Source organism: Pithys albifrons, chromosome 15, assembly GCF_047495875.1.
Source record: "Pithys albifrons albifrons isolate INPA30051 chromosome 15, PitAlb_v1, whole genome shotgun sequence".
Lineage (NCBI taxonomy): Eukaryota > Metazoa > Chordata > Aves > Passeriformes > Thamnophilidae > Pithys > Pithys albifrons.
The window spans coordinates 5,757,246-5,777,795 of NC_092472.1; the positions used below are offsets into that span (position 1 = coordinate 5,757,246).

Sequence of the window (20,550 nt, forward strand, 5' to 3'; positions counted from 1 at the left end):
AGGTATTAATGCCTGCATAGAATTTATAATTTAGCTATTAACTTTCAGGTATGCAAACGCAGATCCTGTGTAAGTGCACAGGTTATCTCGGAAAGACGAATAAATATGAGCCTTAACATAAGTAGGCAGTTTGCTCTCTTACTGTGGAGCAGATTAGTATGTTCTGTCCCTTAATTTTGGTACAGGACTTGTGCACTATATTTTGCAGCTGACCTTCTTAAAGTATTAATCACATTGATTCCATGGCTGGTTTCAGACCTCAGAGTTCAAACATTCCAGCTGTCCCAAAGCAAAATCCAAAAGAAAGTGAAAAAGAAAAAAACCAGAAGTTTTTATGAAGTATTGTGGGATAGTTTGGAATGAAAAATGTAACATACCCTAAATGCTTCTCATACTCTTTCTGGCTTGCAGTAATCCTAGATATTCATGAATATGACTAGAGGTGACCAAACCCAATGGATATTGGAATATTAAAATAAATATACTTCACATGTTTGTTATTGCTAGAATTTATGGAGTTTTAATATGTACAAGTGTAAAGTATGAAATGATGCCCATGACCTAGGATCAGTATTCCCCCACACAGGCAATGTATGTAAAACAAATTAAAATAGATAAGCAATGCATTCTGAGTTGTGTGTTTGGCAGGCGTAGTATAGAAGATGAATATTTTAGTACATAAACTATAAACATGCCTTTAATTCCAAAGTGCAAGGCCCCATTCTGCACTCCTTGTCAATATACATAAGCCTCATGAATATCAGGCCATTTTCCAATTTTTATAGCTACCAACTGCACAAATACCTAATAAAAGTCATAAATAAACTGGTTTAAATCCTGCATACACAGACAAAGCATAAGTCAGTTCTTTTTGTTCCTTTTTTATCTGCCTATGTGGTGAAGGAAGAAACCTCATAATCCTTCATACATAGCCAGTTGCTTTGATATTTAAATACTAAATAAATCTGGGAAGGTGATTTTGATCTACTAGAGAGATCATCTTCTCAATTCCACCCCCAAGAAAGACAAATGCATTTAATCTGCACTTGGAAGAAATTTGGAAGAGAAACGAGTCTTTAGGCTCTGCTTGCTTTACATTTAACATATTTACTATGAGGCAACCGAGAGCTCTGCTCCTCCCCTCGCCTCACTAGAAGTGTCCTTAATTCTCTGGAACGAATACTTAAGTCTTTCTGCTGCTAGGCAGAGTATTTCTTTCCCATTTCTCTGTTGAAGGCATCAGAAGCACCAACAAGACTTTTAACCTGATTGCTTTGCATCTGTATTTGACAGTTTTAAAGCCATAGTGGGACAGGCAGGTTGTTACTCGTTATACTGGGAATGTTTGTCAGGAGAACTTCACTCAGGAGGTGAAACACAAGATAAGTGAGTTGGAGGTGCAGCCAAGAAGAGACCACCCCATCTCAGCTGCAATAGGACTGTATAACCAGTACATTGGATTAATGCACTTTATTCACTGATCCATGTCAGACAAGAAGGTGCACAACTACATATTGTCAGGATATTTGGTTTAGTTTGAAAAAAAACCCCAAAACAACAAACAAACCCCAGAGGGGAAAGCAGACAATATTATTATAAATAAAGATCAGTTATGAGGAATTCTTGTTCATCATCATCATAAACAACAACTAAGGTCTGTGCATGGGACAGCTAAAGGAAAATGTGCTACAGTTTTGTGTCATTAGCTCTTTCTTTGCAATGCAGAAAATACAGCTTGAGTAGCAGATCACTGAAAATCTAAATACCAAACAGGTATCAAACACATTTTTCTTTTCTGTTTTCTATCCTGATTACTAATCAAAAAAGGTCCCAGGATTCGTACCAGAGCATGAGATTGCTCTGAAGGGCAGCACTGCTGACCCTCAGCATTCAAACAAAATGATAACTCAGGTTACCACGCTGTTTCCCAGAGTTTCAATGGCTGTGGTGTCATTTTTCATTCTTATGCATAGCTGAAGTGTTAGCACACTTCTAGGAACACATTAGAAACTCACAATTATTAGGCTTTTCTTTAGTTAATAATCATTTGTCCAAAGCTGTGAAACCAAGCAGCCTTTTCCCATTGCACAGCAACAGGAAGCAGTTTGGAGCAGAAAGGCAAGTCCTGCCCTGGCTCGAGCTCCAGCACTCTCCACACTCCGTGCCATGAGGAGCCAACAAGAGAGCCCTTTGCCACACCAAAATGGCACCTGAAGGTCTCCCTGCTGAGGTTTGATGGCAGTTGGACTCTGTTGAGTTTCAGATCTCCACGGATCACAATCAAGCCAAGGGAATTTTGGAAGAGCTCAAGGTTTCAGAGTAAATACACATGTGGGACGTGCTCAATCAGGCACAGTGCATATCCAATTTACTGCTGTAAGACATCAGGAAGTGCTTGTAAAAATCCTTTTTAAGTGGAAAAGCTCTCCTGCAGTTTAATGACAGAGCCTTTCTCCTCCAGATACAAATCTGTCAATAAAGACTTTTAAGTGCTTTCTCCCCTTTGAACCTCCTTCTCTCTGACTGAAACAACTCCCTGACTGCCATTAGCTCCTATACTGGACTGAAGGCACCTAATTCGAGTAAGGGATGAGCAGCAGTAGCTCTGTGGAAGTTCATCTTTAATAAACCTGGACAAAACCCAGAAGCAACACCAAGAGAACACACATTATTTTCCTTTTCACTTCACTGTCATTTGCTCACTTCTGAGTGATATCCCTCCTCCCAATTTCTAACATCTTTATCCCGAGGAATAAAATACATAAAAAAATAATTAAGGTCTGGGGGCGTATTCTGCAAATAACTTTATGAAATGTTCCATATGATATCAATGGGGACACTCAGCTTAAGGAATCAGACATATTATATATGACTTGATAGAAATTTTTACAACTCTGGTGTTTTATCTCAGAAATGCTGACAAAAATCCTTGGTAGAGCAGAGGAAACTGTAACTACAAAAGTTGAATAACAGATGCAGTTTTTAAAGGAAGGCAAACATGATAAATTATCCCAGTTCTGCTGAATAAATATTTCCCTATAAAAAGCATCTCATACTTTAAACTTTCCATGCAGTAATTATTTTAAATTAAGTAATGAGGATTTTAGGGCTTTCATAGTAAGCAGAAGTACAATTACTAGTCTAGGATGACAGAATTTACTTAGAAAATTCTTCATGTATGGGAGATTGAAAGATTAAAAGGAATGGGGAAATAATTAGGTTTCACTAAGCAGTCTTAGTTTTATTTGAAAAAAAAATTCACGTGGTATGAAAATATTAAAAATTTCAGGAGATGCTTCTGTGTATCCCAAAAGTTTGCTATCTGAGTGATATTTTATACCTAATTAGCTGTCTTGATAAAGGATATGAACTACAGTTTGAAATCAAGAGTGGCCCTTACCAACTTTAATTCTCTTTTTTTACTCAGCGTACTCACAATCAAAATTGTTACAGAACATCTAACAAAAGATTCCAGTGAAAAATTGTAAAACTGGTAAGATCTCCACCTCCCTCTGGATCTGAAGTAAGGCAAGATAATGCTTAAAAAAAAAAAATATATATATATATATATATATTTCTTCATTCCCTCTTTTAGCTATTTGTGCAAGAAAAACATGGTATAGACACTGGTCTGTAACCCCCTCTCTGAGGAATATTGTGGAATAAAAGTGACTGTTGCCTGTTCAGCCTTCACAAAGAGTGACCTTGACTCTGATAACTCTTTCTCTAAACATGGAAGACTTTCTCCCCTCTAAATCAATATTTCTGACTTATTTTGGAAGGGAAAAAAAACGGTTCAAACATTCACAGGACACAATGAAGATATATATGGATTGGTTTCATGATAAAGAATCAATTACTAACGATCCAAGGGAGACAGTAACAAAAAAGCAATTTTACCCCTACTTTCCAAAGAAGCTAAAAAAAAAAAGAGATGAATTGGATCTAAAAATCTGTGCCACTGTACTCCCCTCCACCCCAATTCAAGCATCTATTAGCAGTGGAAGCAACATTAACCTTCCTTTCAGAATCCCAACAAGCTCCTCTGCAATGATCCAAGTCTAAAAACCTTTTAATTTATTTATTTTTTTAAAATTACAATAGGCACATTGCCACTGCTTTTCCTGTACTGGTATCAAATTAGTCTAAAAAAAAAAAAAAGAAAAAGGTTTTAGAACTAATCAGAATCCGTAAATATTTTAAGAAATTCATATTGTGTTCTCACTTTTCAGCAGTAAGTAATGATCTATGGCTTTCTGCTTTCAGTAATACCTTCCTAGTTCAAATACAAGTGATCCTGCAAGTTAAAACAAAAAAAAATAGGGAAAAGGAAGAGAAACACCCAACTTCTTTTCTCTAACTGCTTAATTCTGAGCACAGTAGCTGCCACTGTAAGACTCCGTGCTATAATGCTAATTCCTCTATTAATTTCAGAGGGAAGTGATCTGGAACCCACCACATACACATTTTGCTTTGCTTTATTAAATGGAAAGCAAAAAACTCGGATCAGTTTACATTGAAACTGTGCTGAAAAGTGGATGGTAACATGCTACATTAGGGACTGAGTTCTACTCCCTGGTATTCCCAGTGGTTCAAACAAAAAGTCAGTTCTCTCATCTGTACTAATGTGTCTCTGGTTTGGGGAGAATCAGCATCTTCTGGGACGTTTAGGGGGTTGTGTTTGTGCATTCTGAATTTACAAAAATAGCTTCAGCTCTATCCTTGAGGAACTCCTTCCACAGGAAACTCAGCAACTCCTTTTGATTCCTAACAATTGGAAAATCACATTATCTGCAGCAGTCGATCAATAAATCACCATGGTGTTCTAGGCAAAAAATGCTGTTGCTAAACTGATAGTTTTTTGTTTGCTAATTTGTGCTCTTGGATAATTGTCCTCTTAGTATTGCTTCTAGCCTCAAATCACCACCTAGCAACCCAGTCATATTTTTCACTACAAACTGATTCAGTTTTTAATTAAAAAGAGTGGTTTTAATCACAATCACACCATTATATTTATTTCTTAGCTACCAAAGCTATTATCCCTACTAATTCTCTTCAGAACAGGGACTGCATCTTGATGCACTGTGGTTCTTTAGCTCAGCTGTTCAATGCTCTGAAAAACTATTTGAAGGCAAATTAAAATATATGTGGTCCAGATGCATTACGAGTCTTACTCATTTTTCACACTCTTGAATAACTTTAGCCTTCCAACAGCTACCTAAAAAAACCCTGACCTGAAATTTTATAATTAACCAGAATAAATACAGGAGAGAAGCATCTTATGTGGGTTCCTGTAAAAATACACCAAGATGTTAGAAGTGTATATACTTTTCAATTGAATGATTAACTATCAGCTCGTGTAGTTCAGTCATGTCAAAACATTTTAAAAAGAAATACCTAAACCTTTCCTTGAGGCTATTTTGTTGATATCTTATTTTACAGCATTTTAAAAGCAGGTCCCAGCCTATTCATGCTGAGTTGGTCAACCTGTTCCACACCAGGCTGTTAAAAACTGTGAAGAGAAACTAAAATTACAGTGGGTTTAGAAAAAAGAAATAAACCTCTGACACTGATGGGTTGTTTGTTAAAATTATAGCTCCCTAGTTACAGACTGCAGGAAACCCCAGGCTGTTTAAAAGGCATTCTACAATGGAGACATTACAGAGGAGGTGGGTCGGACTTGGGTGCTTTTATGCAAACCATGTCTGAGAGAACCCAGAGACTGTTTTGCTCTTGAGCATCTGGGGGTCCCTGCACAGCCCCCAAGAACCAGTGAGACAGCACAAGAAATGCAACACAGCCCAGATGTTACACATCAGTCATGGGCCATAGAACTGGCACGTTACAGTAGGGCAGGAGCAAAAATGGCTTTTAAGGGTGGTAGAATGAGAGGCAGGAAAGCTTAACATGGATAAGCAGACAGCCATGTCTCCTCTGCCCAAATTTTCATTAGGGATAACGTTCTGATCTGTGTCACACCAAAGTCTTTGTGAAAGCAAAGTTGCCACATTTCCATGAAAACTGCTTAACTGTTTAAGAGAGATACTTGTTTGGAGTGAAATATTCAGATTAAGTGTGGAGCGTGCAGGGCTGAGGGTCACCTCTCAGATTGGAAAATCTTCAGGGAACAGCTGGGCCATGAATCCTTTCTGCTCTAATCCTGTTAGTGAATGAGGGGAGAATGACAACAAACACAGCACCCTTAATTTCTCATGTCCTGCTTTTGCTTTGGCTTTCAGTGTGACTGAACTGCTGGTAGATTAAGGAGACACCAGCACTGCTTTGTCTCCATCCATCCAGGCATGGACGTGTTTTGAAGACAACTGACAGGCTGAGATGGACAGGTATGTGTCAATCAGGGCTGTATCACTGAAAACACCACAGTAGAACGTGCTGGAAATTGTAGAAACCTGCCAGCTAGCTACAATTTTTTGGCAGCTATAAAATCAGGTAATAGTGAGCTAAATATTACTACAATTATTTGCACTTCCAACGTACAGAGATGAACACGGACCACAACATCGGACCTGAATGCCTTTAAGAACAATCAAGTTTGTACACAGCTCTTACATTTCAGTAACCCACATATTTGTAATTTCTTTGGGCAAACAAGATACACCACGTTATAATATTCCTGACTTTCACAGAACCACAGACTATTCTGAGTTGGAAGAGACCCCCAAGGATCATCGAGTCCAACTCTTAAGTCAGTGGCCCACACAGGGGATTGAACCCATGACCTTGGCATTATTACAACCAAGTTTTAACCAACTCAGCTAATTATATGATGATTTCTGTTGGACAACAAACTTTGCTTCTTTTTGGATGTACAGAAAAACTAAATCTGAACTGAAATAGGCTGAGGCTGCCTACAGGAATAATCTCCAGAACCAAAGTTATCCTAATGAACATTTCATAACCAGAGCAGAGTAGGGATGGAAAAAAGAACAAGAGAAAAGAGCTGGATAACATAAATTTTGTAAAAAACTCTCTTCAGTAAGAATGGCTCACGATACCTCATAACTCGTGCTCTGAACAAGTCCCCATATTCAATCCTTAAGATCTTTTTAAAAACTGTCTAAGTAAGGGCTTTTAGGGAAAGAAGGATGTATCAATATTCAACATCAGTGTGAATTCACCCTCAGCGAGCAGTTACTGCCTAAGAGGGAACTGACACTTTAAAGAGAAGCCTTTCAATGGTTTCGTTTTTCCCTGAAGCCCTAAATAGATCACACAGCAAAATCCTGAGCTGACACTTCTGAGGTGCTACAGAGACCGTTTTTTCCTTTTTATTTCTGACATTAATATTTTTAATACAACATTAAACTAAGAAAATATTGAGCAGAGAATTTCAAAAGCATCAAATATCTTAGGAAGACAAGTCTCTGACTTCTAATGCATCCTAACCGTTAATTTGATATTAATTTGGCAAGAAGCTGAAAAGGTAAGGCTTTGCATTTGAATTGTTATTCCACAGAGTTTGCAGCAGGCAGGCAAAACACAGTTGGCTTTATTTGCATCTTCAAGCAGGAAAGATTATCTGAAACCGATGCTGAAGATGCAGAGATTGTACTTTGAGAAGGTATAGGCAGGAATGCAAGTGATCAAGGAAAAGTTATCTTTAACAAGAACACAAACAGCAGGCCTCAAAAGGATGGGCAGGCATTATTCTCTCTTCTATTTCTTTCTTAGGAAGCATAAATATTACATATATATATACACACATATATATTTCTCGAGAGCTGGTACTACCTTTCTATCTCTACACAATCTATGTCACTGACCTCTCACAAGCATTCCCGTGTCTTTGTTGTTTTGTATCCAGCAACACCATGTAATTCACTCACTTGCTGAAGCTCTGCTTGACACCACAGGGTGCAAAATAACACAGAAAATATTATCTGCAGGAGAAGAGGAGATTGTCTGACGCTGGGAATACTCCTGTGAACAGCAAAATCAGCTCTGCCCTTTCAAAAGTTAGATCAGCTCCTTGATTGATTGCCCTTCCCCCCTTTTTGTGGTCTTTTAAGAGTTCAAGAATTGGCCAGAAAATCAATATAACTCATGTAGAAAGCCCTCCAAAAGGAGAAAAAAGAAATGTGGTTTTAGTTTGGGAAGCTATTCACCGGTATCTGCTGGGTGCATCTTTGAAGTACTAGACATAATGCAGGAAGTTTTGCTGAAAACACACTCATTAAATTTTTTTAGGCTAGAAAGGGAAGAAATAAGGTCATGTTCTGCAAATATCCTATAAAAAGAGAGAGAAAAAAAACCACTCAAGTGTTCTGACACTGCACTCTGACATATTTCAATCATTTACAGGAAGCCTTCAGCAAAGAATGCAACAGGAAAGTTCTTCCTCATGAATAACTTGCCTTTCAGCCAAGAAAGATCCCCAGCTGCCCCGTGCAAATTCTGCAAATGAGAAGGAATTCTGTTCCTAAACTCCCTGAAAGTCAAACCAGCCTCACAATACACAAATCTCTACACAGAATATATTTCCTTACAAATACACATAATCAGCTTATGATAAAGTAAGAGGATGCACATCATACTTCTGGATTCCCCAGTGCTACAGAAATTGTTTGGAAAGTTGATCCACAAAAGGAGCCAAGTATCTTTCAGCAGGAATTTGCAAAGTTACAAACCAGAAAGAAGAATTCCAAGGAAGAGCTGACCACACAGTATGTGATCTGGGGACTCCACAGCCAAGAGATGTCATTGTGAAGTTTTGGGGGTGAAATAAAAGATAACATGTTTACAAAACCAACAAAGCAGCTCAACAGCAAAAGCAGCTGGGATGCATAAAAAGCATCAGCTTTCAGGAAGAAGTTTATTTAGCAGGAACTTGCACCTTTACTGAAGCACAGAGATCCTGGATGACCATTTGTCTGACTGACTAGTACAGTTCCTTGGTTTTGGTTATAAAATGTAACATGATACAACATATTTGGGAGCTGGGGGTGTTTAGCCTGGAGAAGAGGAGGCTCAGAGGTGACCTCAGCACTGTCTGGAACTCCCTGAAGGGAAGTTGTGGCCAGGTGGGGGTTGGTCTCTTCTCCCAGGCACTCAGCAATAGGACAAGGGGGCACGATGGGCTCAAGCTCTGCCAGGGGAAATTGAAGTTGGAGAGCAGAAAGAAATTCTTTCCAGAGAGAGTGCTCAGGGATTGGAATGGGCTGCCCAGAGAGGGGGTGGATTCCCCATCCCTGGAGGTTTTTCAGCTGAGCTTGGCCGTGGCACTGAGTGCCATGATCTGGTAAAGGGACTGGAGTTGGACCAAGGGTTGGACTTGATGATCTCGGAGGTCTTTTCCAACCCAATCCATTCTATGATTCTATATGTGACCAAACCCTCTACCTTTTGAGTCTCTGCACTCGTATGACAGAAATGCAAATGTGAATGATGGGCAGAGAATGACAGGAATTGTTGAGAATCCCACAGGTTGCCTCATGAGGCACCCGCTGCTCTTCTGTTTTGCTGAACAGACACAGGGGGGAACCACCCTCCAACACGCCAAGGGTAGTTTGGCACCTAAAAGGCTGTCACAGATGTGCTTCTCAAGAAACCTGCTACCAGCTGGAAAAACAGTGGGATAGTTGTATCCCCCAGGTGATGAACTGGGATCTGCAGATACAGAAACAGCCAACAACTGTAACGTTTCTGGTCATGTCATCATCTATATTACCAACATATTTCTGTATCAGCAGTAATGAAGAGTGGTCATGACCCAAATATTTCCATGCATTTTTCAAATAAAATGAAAAAACGTGTTCCTCCCTCTACAGAGCATGCAATCTAAATTCCTGTCATCTTCGCTAGAGATTTTTTTTATGCTGTGATAGGTTATAAACTGCTACAGATTAATTTTAAGTTAGAAGTGCACTGGAGAAGACTAATATATCCAGCTCCTTCTAAATTGCTCTTTGTCAGATGCAATGGCTTTCCACTGCCTCCTCCCACACACTTTCCATCTCTCCTGAAAATTGCCTCATCTTTGAATCATTAGCGTCGTAATTACAACAAGAGAAATCAGTAGTAGAAGATAAAAATCTTTGACACAATGAGCATTATCATGGGACAAAAATATCTTGCTATATCCACAGATAACACAATGCTGCATTATTAATGTTCCTATTGATTATTGGCTTCATGATAAATCTTTACACTTTACTTGTGGTATTCCTTCCGGATGACAGAAAATATAAACATGTCTAAAAGCTGGAAGGGGCGTGGTCATCTCAAAACACTTTGGGGGAATGTGTGGAATTTGTAGTAAACTTTAGTTTTTAGCAAAACCAGAGGTGGAATTCTGTCCACCCAGAGTTCACCTGGGCAAGTCTTGGTGCTTTAAAGGGAGGGCATTTAAAGTATTTACCTACTGGGTGTAAGTTTGTTTGGATGTTTCAGAGTGGCTCAATATCCACAATGACAAGCCCTTGTTCTGCAAATACAGAACACACAGATCAGCCTTGTTGGTTGGAAAAAGAATCAAATCTACTTCCAAGGCATTAGATTCTTAAAAGGAGTGAAAGTACAAATCTTAACATAGGCCATTATGAAATAAATTCCTTAGAAGGAAGGCTTCCTTTGAAGCTCATTTAAAACAAGACTGGAAGGGAGCTCATGCAGTTCACTGACTTTCTGGTGAGCTCCCTGTCCCATGGCAGGAGGAATTACCCCTTTGCTGTTCCTGACAGGTGTTTGTCTGAATGCTTGTTAAGAGCTGCATTGAAGAAGAGTCCACAGCTTGCCTGGACATCCTACTTCAGTTTTTCATTTACTGTTATATTTTTTTCCTAACACCTAACATAAATATCCTGTTCTGTAACTTAAACTTCTTAATCCTGGACACAGAGCCCTTCCTTTTTCCTGAACATTTTTATTGTATCTGAAAAGTTTAGGTTATTTTCCAACATGTAGGTGACAGAATTGTGGTTCTTTCAAACCTTTCCTCTTCATTCCAGGCCCTGAAAACACAGAAGATAAGACAAAGGGCTAACGCAATTTCCAAATCCCTTATTAACTATGGAGCATCAGTTTTGATGGTTTTAGTACAGGGGCCAAGGACTCAGTGGAGGAAAGAGAGTGGCAGATCCCCACTCTGGAGTCAGATTTCCAAAAGGAGTATCAAGGCCAGGAACAGTGTTGGGTTCATGGTTGAACTCAAGGACCTTAAGAGTCTCTTCCAGCCTGGCTGAACCTCAGCAGAGCCTGCAGAGATGCCCATCACCTGGTGGGGTTTGGGTGAGCAGGGAGGCAGGGGGAGGTTCAGCCTCCATGCCTGGACCAGGGGGCAAAGCTGACTTGCTTTGAAAAGTAAAGAACAGAAAATATAAGAATTGTCTGGATCAAAATCTGCAGCAGAGCATCCATATTATCACATAGCCTTGAGTAGGGTCTTTCCCAATTTCTGTCTGAAGGGGAGAGCTTAACCTACATCTAATGCAGGGTGTGAGCAGGCTTGGGAATACAACAAGCAGCACAAAGAAAACCTCATGTATCACCTTCTGATGAGAGCTCACCTTAAAGGACACATTTGCAAACTTTTACACTTTACTTGTAAATATTCAGGATTAAATCCGGATTTCATTGGTCTCACAGTGAGATTTTTACCAGTAACTTCATAAGAGTCACATTTCATGCTGCAGGGATATGAATTACAGATGGAATTACCCTTTTTAAATGGTTTTTCTGACTGTTTCATAAGATCTCCATATATATCACACTGTCCTTGGAACACTCTCTTGACAGTTTATACACAGAACACCCGCCACAACCACTTAAAAACAACATTCAAATATTATTTTCAGTGAAAGCAACAGATCTGTTGTATAACAGCACACTTTAACAACACTCACATGATTCACAGAAAAGCTAAATCTTCCATCTTAACTTTCTGTCATGAAATTGGCTGGAGATTAACAACTTCCATACCTTAGTCTTTCACTTTGTTATTAGTTTTCCAATATTTTTTTCTCATCTACATTACCCTCTATTATTTAGTTGTAACTTCCTCCATAATTGCAATCAATGAATAGTAATCACTTAATAAACATATCCTGACAGGTCTATTTTTGCACTGGGAAAAGATTAATTTTCTTTATCACCACTCCAGTAAGCAATTTTTTTTTCTTGCTTGAAGTAGCAAAGTGAACTGTAGTTCTGCTGTGCTACACAGAGTATCTGAGCAAGACCAGACACTGCTCCTTTCACATCATTTGGATATAGATTTGTCAAAATCTGTGTAACTTGGCACATGCATCCATCTTTATTTGCATTCATTCTTATAGGTAATTCTATTGCACACAGGCAAAAGCTGCTTTGCACAAACAGTTTGTTAACACTGAGCTAATTCTGCTGTGCTGGGAGGCTTTTCAGAGTGCTTTTCTTAAAACCAGGTAATGCACAGAGAAACTTCACTTTGGTTAAAAATTTTGAGCTCAGATGCTCAACATTGAAATGCCCAGGAGTGTGTATTCTGTTAATGTCTTGTTTGCCTAATTTGATATTATATAGAATAAAACATCCTGAGTGAGCTTGGATACCTGCAGGTTGCTATGATGATTTCTTTCCCACTGCCATGTAAATAAACCATGTGAGACTGGTAAAGAAACACAAACAAAAGAAAATGCATTTTGGTTTTCCATAGAAACCTGCTTTTCTTTCTCATGATTTATATAGTTTTGTTCCAAGTGGGCTTGGCCTGAAGTCACTGGAATCAAAGCAAGTTTTCCTGCTGACTTCACTTCAGACCAGGCATAGCAAAAAGTGGAAATTCAGAGGAAATAACCTCTCCCACAAAGTTCACATTTTTTTTCTTCAAGGCCATATGGAGAAATTCTCAAATGTCTAGTGAGGTAAGCCTGGTCATGCAGTGCTCCTGAAAAACTCAAATGGATATTCAACAATACAAACTGTGCAAGGATGGGAAAGATTCACCCTCTGCTCCTCTGATGTCTTACTCTGGTCTGAGGCTTTGCCTCAGGACAAACAGACTGTGCAGTTTGTATTTTAAAAAGGACTAAATCATGGCTTTGGACTAACAAAATAAAATAAAATAATTCTAAAATCAAGGTTTTAACACATCAAAATTGCATTCCTGACTATTAGCTTTTCAGGTGGACCCTCTTCAGTGAGTGATTCTGACACTAAATGGGGTGTCAAACTTTCAGTTGGAAGCGAAACCATAAAGGCAGTTCTGTAAAATTAAAGAGCACTTTAGTTCTTCACATTAATGTTTAAAACATCTAGAACAACTCATCCTTGTACCAAAGTCTCAATTCACTGTAAGGACAAGTTTTCCAGTGGTAACTCCAAGCGTTTTTCATCCCAATACTGACATAAATAGCTTTACCATCATTGTCCTCTGAACTCTGCCTGTGTTTCAGTCCCACATAACAAACCAGTGGGGTCATGCTGAGCTGTCCCTCTGAACTGAATCCCATTCCTGCCATCCTGCTTTGTGCTTTTGTAAATGGCCTCAGAAGAATTCTCACTAACACAGGCTTATCACAGGAATATGCATCTGTCTACAAACAACAGACAACTTATGACTGCACAAATCTGATAGTTATAACCAGGAGGACATACCTACTTTTTTTGCACCATTTTCATCCTTGCCACAGGCAGAAGCACATTAAGTTTCAAGGATATGTTTCTAACACAAACCAAACAAAAAAAGCTTAGGCCTATTTTAATCACTTTAGAAGTCTCACCCTTCCTCCGGAAAGAATTGATTACATACATCAAGAATAGGGAGATAGTTAGTTCAAAGCTCTGAAAATAAGACTTAAAATCTCACTTCAGAGTTCACTAGTTCAGCCTGCAATTTTCAGCACACTTTGGAGATCTTGGTAAAAGGCATCTTTTTGTCTGCACAGTAATGAAGACTTTACACACACTAATTACTTCTAAACATAGGCATATTACTAAGAGATTAGAAAGCAAAACAAATTTTGCACAAAGCATCAACTTTTAAAATAAGCAATTATTACAGAATTTAATGAAAAAATACATACTAGGCATTTTGTAAAGATCTGGGAAGAGCTTAACATGAAAACAAAATGCCTGGATTAATCTAGCAGAGGTGTGTTGATATGATGGAAGTCTGAAAGCAGTTATGAAAAAACACTCTGCAGCTGTGCTGGTCACAAAGTGTTCAGTCATAAAGGCTTTGATTTAAATCATATTAGCATAGTGTGGCAAAGCATGCAGCACCACAACATCAAAGGATATGCCCTGAAAATACACATCAATTTTTCTTTTCTTTTTTCTTTTTTTTTTTTTGCTTTTCTCTCCAATAAGAGCAAACTTTTAGTTTCCAACTCATATGCATATCAGAAATGATTTGTATATCCAGGGAGGAATCAGAGAGGAATGAAAAAGAAAAACAGCTTGAGGGATGCAAGAATCTCACCATACTTTTAAGTAAAGAAATAACAATTCACTTGTAATAAGACTGTCCCATTAAGGTCCCTGATTGCCATTAAAATCTCAATTGACCTACTCTTTTCTTTGTTAAATTTACCACCTTAAGATAATGAAAACAGTATGATTTTGGTTTGGACTCAAGAGGTTTCTTTTAAGGTACACCTCACAGCCCTCCAAAAATTTTTCTGGAGAAAAGCACACTTTGTCTCAGCAGCTGGATAATCTTGTTCCAAGGAAATTTGTTCAGACTTCTCAGAGGGGATGTGACCACTGAGAATTTCCCATTTTTTATTTCAGCATAAAGAAAATAACAGTCTTCTCCTTTGTTTTGGGTAATTTTTCCAAATAATCAGCCAGATGGGTTGCAGAGACAAAATAAAGAACTTTATTCAGGAACAATTAATTTCCTTCTCAGAGTAACTTTTCTAACATGGTAACTGAGAGGACAGAACATCTTTGCTTTGTGTAAGTGTGTCCTTTTTGAACTTGCCAGGCTGACACATCCCAGCTGAGATGGAACTGTGCTGGTCCCAGCCCTCTGTGTGATGCCAGGATAGGAGGGAAGGGGACAGCAGGAGGCTGCAATGCCCACAGAGCCCTCTCATGTCAAGACTGTCCCCATGCAAACACCATTCCCACTGTCACAGCACAGAGAGTGCCAGGGAGCCACTGCTGTACCACTGGGAACGCTCATTCCTCCACCACTTGATCCCTCTGTGTGGTGATGTGTTTCAGATGTGATCTATGACAGCAGGAGAGCACTGAGGCACCAGACCAGGCAATTACAAAAGGTGCCATTCACACAAAGGAATGTTGAGTTAAGTTTGAAAATCTTGGCTTGGATGATGTCAGGACGGACCTTTTGTTACATCTTTACGTGGAATTTGTTGTTGTGGGGTTTTTTAATCTCTACAAATCATTTTGTGACTGATTTTAAGTGATTCCAAGAGCTCCCCTGCATTTCAGCCCCACTCTCTGTGCCAGAGTTAACCCCTGAAAGCACGAGGGTCCTTAAGGGAACAGCCCATTACAAAACACAACAGTAACTATGTCTCTACGATTTATGAAAAGAAAGCAATATGTGCCTGTTTCGGTGCCTGTCGTTTGCCTACCAATGGTGCAGTGCTCCCCATTCCAGCCCTCTCTGCATTCACACTTCCCATCTTTACAAGTCCCGTGCTCCGTGCAGCGGGGGTGGCACACGCGCTGGTCACAGGCTGCCCCCGTCCAGCCCTCCTCGCAGCGACACGCTCCGCCCATGCACACCCCGTGGGTGCCACAGTCCACAGAACACACTTCTGGGAGAGAAGAGAAGAGAAGGAATCACCAACTCATTTGTAGAAGGTAAAAAAAAAAAAACCAAATCAACAACAAAAATCACAACCCAACAACAACTGGAATTACAGATCTAGTAAAGGGACTGGAGTTGGACCAAGGGTTGGACTTGATGATCTCAGAGGTCTTTTCCAACCCAATCGATTCTATGATTCTACAGCGGGTGGTTCAGTGGCAGCGGGGCAGGAGCAGCAACCACATTGTGAAAGGAAGGGGAGCAGAACAGGCATGTCTGGGCTGAAAACTAAATGCCATCAAAATGTCTGTTCATATTCTGAGGAAAACTGGCATGTAACTCTTGCTTTAAAACTAAATTATATTTATGTATGTATGGTCAGACTTCAGGAACGAAGATTTGGGCAGGGCTCTCCCCACGTGGGTGTGCCCTGAGCCCTTCCAGCCTGTGCAGTGGATTTTTTAGGTGAGGCACAGCATGCACAGAACTGGCCCCACAGTTTCCGTCCTGAGGTCCATCTGCCACGGCCGAGCGAGCTTGGACAGTGACAGTGAAGTCCTCGAGACTGTCACAGCCCCCAGTACTGACCGGGGCTGACCCTGCTGAGCATCCGAGATCTGACGGGATGGGATGGCAGGGAGGCTTGAACTGCCAGGGGACGGTCCCTACTGAGACTGAAACTCAGGTCCTTGGGATTCAGAGTCCACAGTGCTCTCCATTACACCACGGGACCGCCCTAAATTATATTTAAATGTTTAAAAAAGTCTGCTGGTGTGTGCTGGACAGACCACTGCAGAGCTGTGTCCTCTACACAGACACAAATTTCAGAGGCAGCATCCCCAACACCTGTCAGCAGCTGGAGTGGGAGCAGGTGGCTCTGTCTTATTCACACCTGGACCTTGGGGGATGTATTTCACTGGTAGACATTGATTTGCTAAGGATGACAGTGAAACCCACTTAAAACTCATTCAGCAGAGAATGGTGGCAATTCAGGGTCGCTTAGACTGCAGGAGTGATGGGTAAAAGACACTTTCAGAGGAAAGACTTTGGATTCCTGTTACTAACACAGTCAATTATCAGATGTGTCACTCCAAAAATTCTACTGCTCTCTGCCAGCTGAAGTTGTAGAAAGACAGAGGGGTCTTTTGCCCCACACAGAACCAAAGCCATGGACAGTGAAACTCTCATTCATGATTTTTTCTGGCTTCTAACACACGAAGCAGAAAACACATATCTTCATATGCATGTTACTGGTGGGGTATTCTAAGTCATTAATCTTAGGAAATTACTGAATATTTTGAGAGAGTTGGTTTTGGCCCACAGCTCCATCTCTAGGTTCAACTTACAATATAAATGCAAAATATCCAGTAGATTATTCCCCACAAGTAGAACATTTCCTGTCTTGTCAAATCTGCGTTTTCCTCTTTTGCTCCCTGTGTTAGAATAATGAAGTTTTACATCTGTAGCTTTGGTGACGATGAAAATTTTAGCCAAGTTTTGTGCCTGCTTTTAAGTGTTACAAACTTTTAAAAAAATACATTATAGATTTTTAAAAAATATATTCCACATACAACTGAATAGGGAAAAAACCCCTTTATTTGAAAATCAATCTTCCTGGTTTGTGATGTTTTTCATAAATGAGTAGGATTTTGATGTGCAGTAAAGCAAACCCCCAGAATGCACTTAAGTGTAGTGCTCTCCACTCTTCAAATGTTACACACATTTATAAATTATGGCTGCCTTCACTTACAGTTGGGAAACAGATCTGGAGCACTGATGCAACTTTTTCAGTCCAAATGAGAGTCAGTGTTAGAATGAAACACAAACTCCTAAGCTGCATCCACCTCACCTCCAACTGAAAGCCCCAAACAAAGAATTTCATGAAAAATAGTATCTGAGATACATATTCACATCTTCCCAACTAAACTACACAAGAACCAACACATTCCAATTTTCTAAATTATTTGCATTTGAAACTTGCCATAGATACTGATGTCTTAACAAAATAGGAACAATGGTGCAAAAGCAGGGGAACCCCCCTATTTGTCTTACCAACGGAGCAGTCGGGCCCCATCCAGTTGGGATCACAGCTGCAAAGCCCCGTGTCAGCCAGGTAGGTGCCGTGCCCACTGCACTGGTCTGGGCACTGGGCCCTGGGCAGCTCACAGTTCACTCCTCCCCAGCCTGGGCTGCAGAGACACTCCCCATTCACACACACGCCGTGGTTGGAGCACGTGGGATCCAAGCAATCAACTGCAGAGGGAAACAGAAACAACGCAGAGAAGGGTCAGGTCACATAATGGAGAGTTTGGAAAACACACAGACGTGTGCTCGGAAAAGTCTGTACCACTGTGATGAGTAAAGCACATTGAGGTGGTTCTTCAAGTCCTATTAACAGCTGGTCTGAGAATGGGAAAGTGATTTAATTTATGTTTTACATTAAATAAAACAGGGTTTGACTGAACTATGGCAGTTTGACTGAACAGTGGTGAAGGGACTGGAGCACAAGTGCTGTGGGGAGAGGCTGAGGGAGCTGGGGGTGTTCAGCCTGGAGAAGAGGAGGCTCAGAGGTGACCTCAGCACTGTCTGGAACTGCCTGAAGGGAAGTTCTGGCCAGGTGGGGGTTGGTCTCTTCTCCCAGGCACTCAGCAATAGGACAAGGGGGCACGATGGGCTCAAGCTCTGCCAGGGGAAATTGAAGTTGGAGACCAGAAAAAATTCTTTGCAGAGAGAGTGCTCAGGCATTGGAATGGGCTGCCCAGAGAGGGGGTGGATTCCCCATCCCTGGAGGTTTTTCAGCTGAGCTTGGCCGTGGCACTGAGTGCCATGATCTGGTAAAGGGACTGGAGTTGGCCCAAGGGTTGGACTTGATGATCTCGGAGGTCTTTTCCAACCCAATCCATTCTATGATTCTATGATTTACTGCAGGAATGCTGTGGTGGGGACACACAGACTTAAAAATAGCACTTAAATGTATATATCAAGAGTTCCACACATTAGCCTGGAGACAATTCTGAAACACACTGAAGTTCCAATGGCTCGTGTATTGTACTTTAATTAAAATGTAAGTTAATAAATTGCAGTTTGAAAGGATTTTTCTTTGGAGTACCTTCATCAACAGTGTTATTATTACTCTTAAAATGTTAGAGCATTGTGAGAACAATTATGAGAGCCACTTCAAGTACCTAGAAGTCGAAATACCAGTGGCTTTCAGCTGCATTTAGGCTTGTAATCATTGAGGCACTTCGAAATGTTTGATCCATGGCTCATTAATAGCTCAGCTATGAAACTGAGAGCCTTAGTTACTTCAACCCATATTCTAACCAGCAGATTACTCCTCTTAAAGAAATAAAACCAGAAACAGATATGGATTTCATATTTTCTCAGTCCAGAAACAACAGAGGGAGAAAGTGAAAATAACTATGATGGAAAATGATGCAATGAAATTTCAGTTGCTATTTCAATCCTGATAAATAAAAGAATGTTATGAGCTGTCTTTCAAATAAACTTTATCAGTAACCTTATGAATTTCCAAATTATTATCTTATATCATGAATTTGTATAAGTACACTATGCCATACAGCAAATAAGAACATAGAGGCTTCATCAGCTGCCTTTTGCTGTGGAATTGAGGGCCAAGGTCAAATTCATGTCTTAAATAACTTGAATTCCTCTCATGACTGGTATATATTAGCTCACAACAACAGGACCAAGAATGATTGACATTCTCTCTTGCTGCTCCGGGAAGATCTGAGTTTATAATGAAAGTGATTTATCTCTCATCTTTCCAAATTGATCCTTCTAAATTAAGGCAGAGACATTTTCACTCTACCTGATGTGAACAATACTTGATCTTTCAAATCTCAACTTTTCTATAAACACAGAGCCTTGTCAAATTATTTTATGTAGTTGCAGAACATTTAAAGTATATAGATTAGACACAAACAGAGGATTGAGGCAGGCACAGAGAGGCAATAACAGGAGTTATCAGAATAGTTTTGATTTTAATTCAGATTACAGCAGTACAGGAATAAATTACTGTAAAATTTCCTAAAAGATTTTCATTTTAATGATGACACTGGCTATAGTTTTGGGTGTTTTAAAAGACTTAAAGCTTAGTTACTCAGACACAAAAATATTATAATGCAATTTTGTAGGTAAACCAAGATTGGTTTTTGCTCCAGCTCAGACAAAAATTGATAAATTCACATTATTTTAAAACTATGCAGAGTGCTTGTTGCTGTTACTCCTTCTTGGTGTTTAATAAAATCTCCAAGGTTTAGACTATATATCTTTCATACCATTTCTATTGAGCCCAATAGACACAGAGCTGTGATAAAACAGTCTGGTTGAATAAAGAAGTAAAGAACACAAAACCCTAGGTCATGGTACTTTCAGGATGAAGCCCTCCCCATACATTTAGTCTATTTTTTTTTTAGATGATATTTTAACAGAAAATTTAGAAGGGTAATATGTGTGTAACATCATATGTGGCAGGACAGCCACTTTTAGGAGATAATGATATGCCATAATGTACTTTCCTTGTCAGGAATGTATCATCTCTTCCAATTAAAGTACTAATGAAAGGAATGTGAGGCATATGAAACCCACCACCTTCTGCTACAGAAATGAAGTGCCTTTCCTCTATCCTGAACCACAGTGCTCATGCAGCTGAGACTTATTGCCACAGAATAAGCCTCTCAATGCCCCTAAGCTGTTTTACAGGATAGCACACTGAACACCTTTGTCCTTTGTTCTGGACAAATATACTTTCTAGCTGTTTTGTTCTATCATCTGGGTAAGTAGTAGCTTTCAAAGTTGAAACT

At 39.8% G+C, this 20,550-nt stretch overlaps 1 protein-coding gene across 11 annotated transcripts in view; it reads right to left on the reverse strand.

The window, feature by feature from the left end:
• The window catches only part of TENM2 (teneurin transmembrane protein 2), a 585,930-nt gene that overhangs the window by 66,069 nt on the left and 499,311 nt on the right, over positions 1-20,550 (reverse strand). For 8 of the 11 annotated variants that reach the window (XM_071570619.1, XM_071570614.1, XM_071570617.1 and 5 more), the window contains 2 exons: positions 17,777-17,977; positions 15,519-15,731 (listed from right to left, as the gene is read on the reverse strand). In XM_071570619.1, the coding sequence (XP_071426720.1) occupies positions 15,519-15,731; positions 17,777-17,977 (414 nt within the window). The remainder of the gene's footprint in view (positions 1-15,518; positions 15,732-17,776; positions 17,978-20,550) is intronic. The other 3 variants (XM_071570615.1, XM_071570613.1, XM_071570612.1) reach the window with 1 other exon arrangement.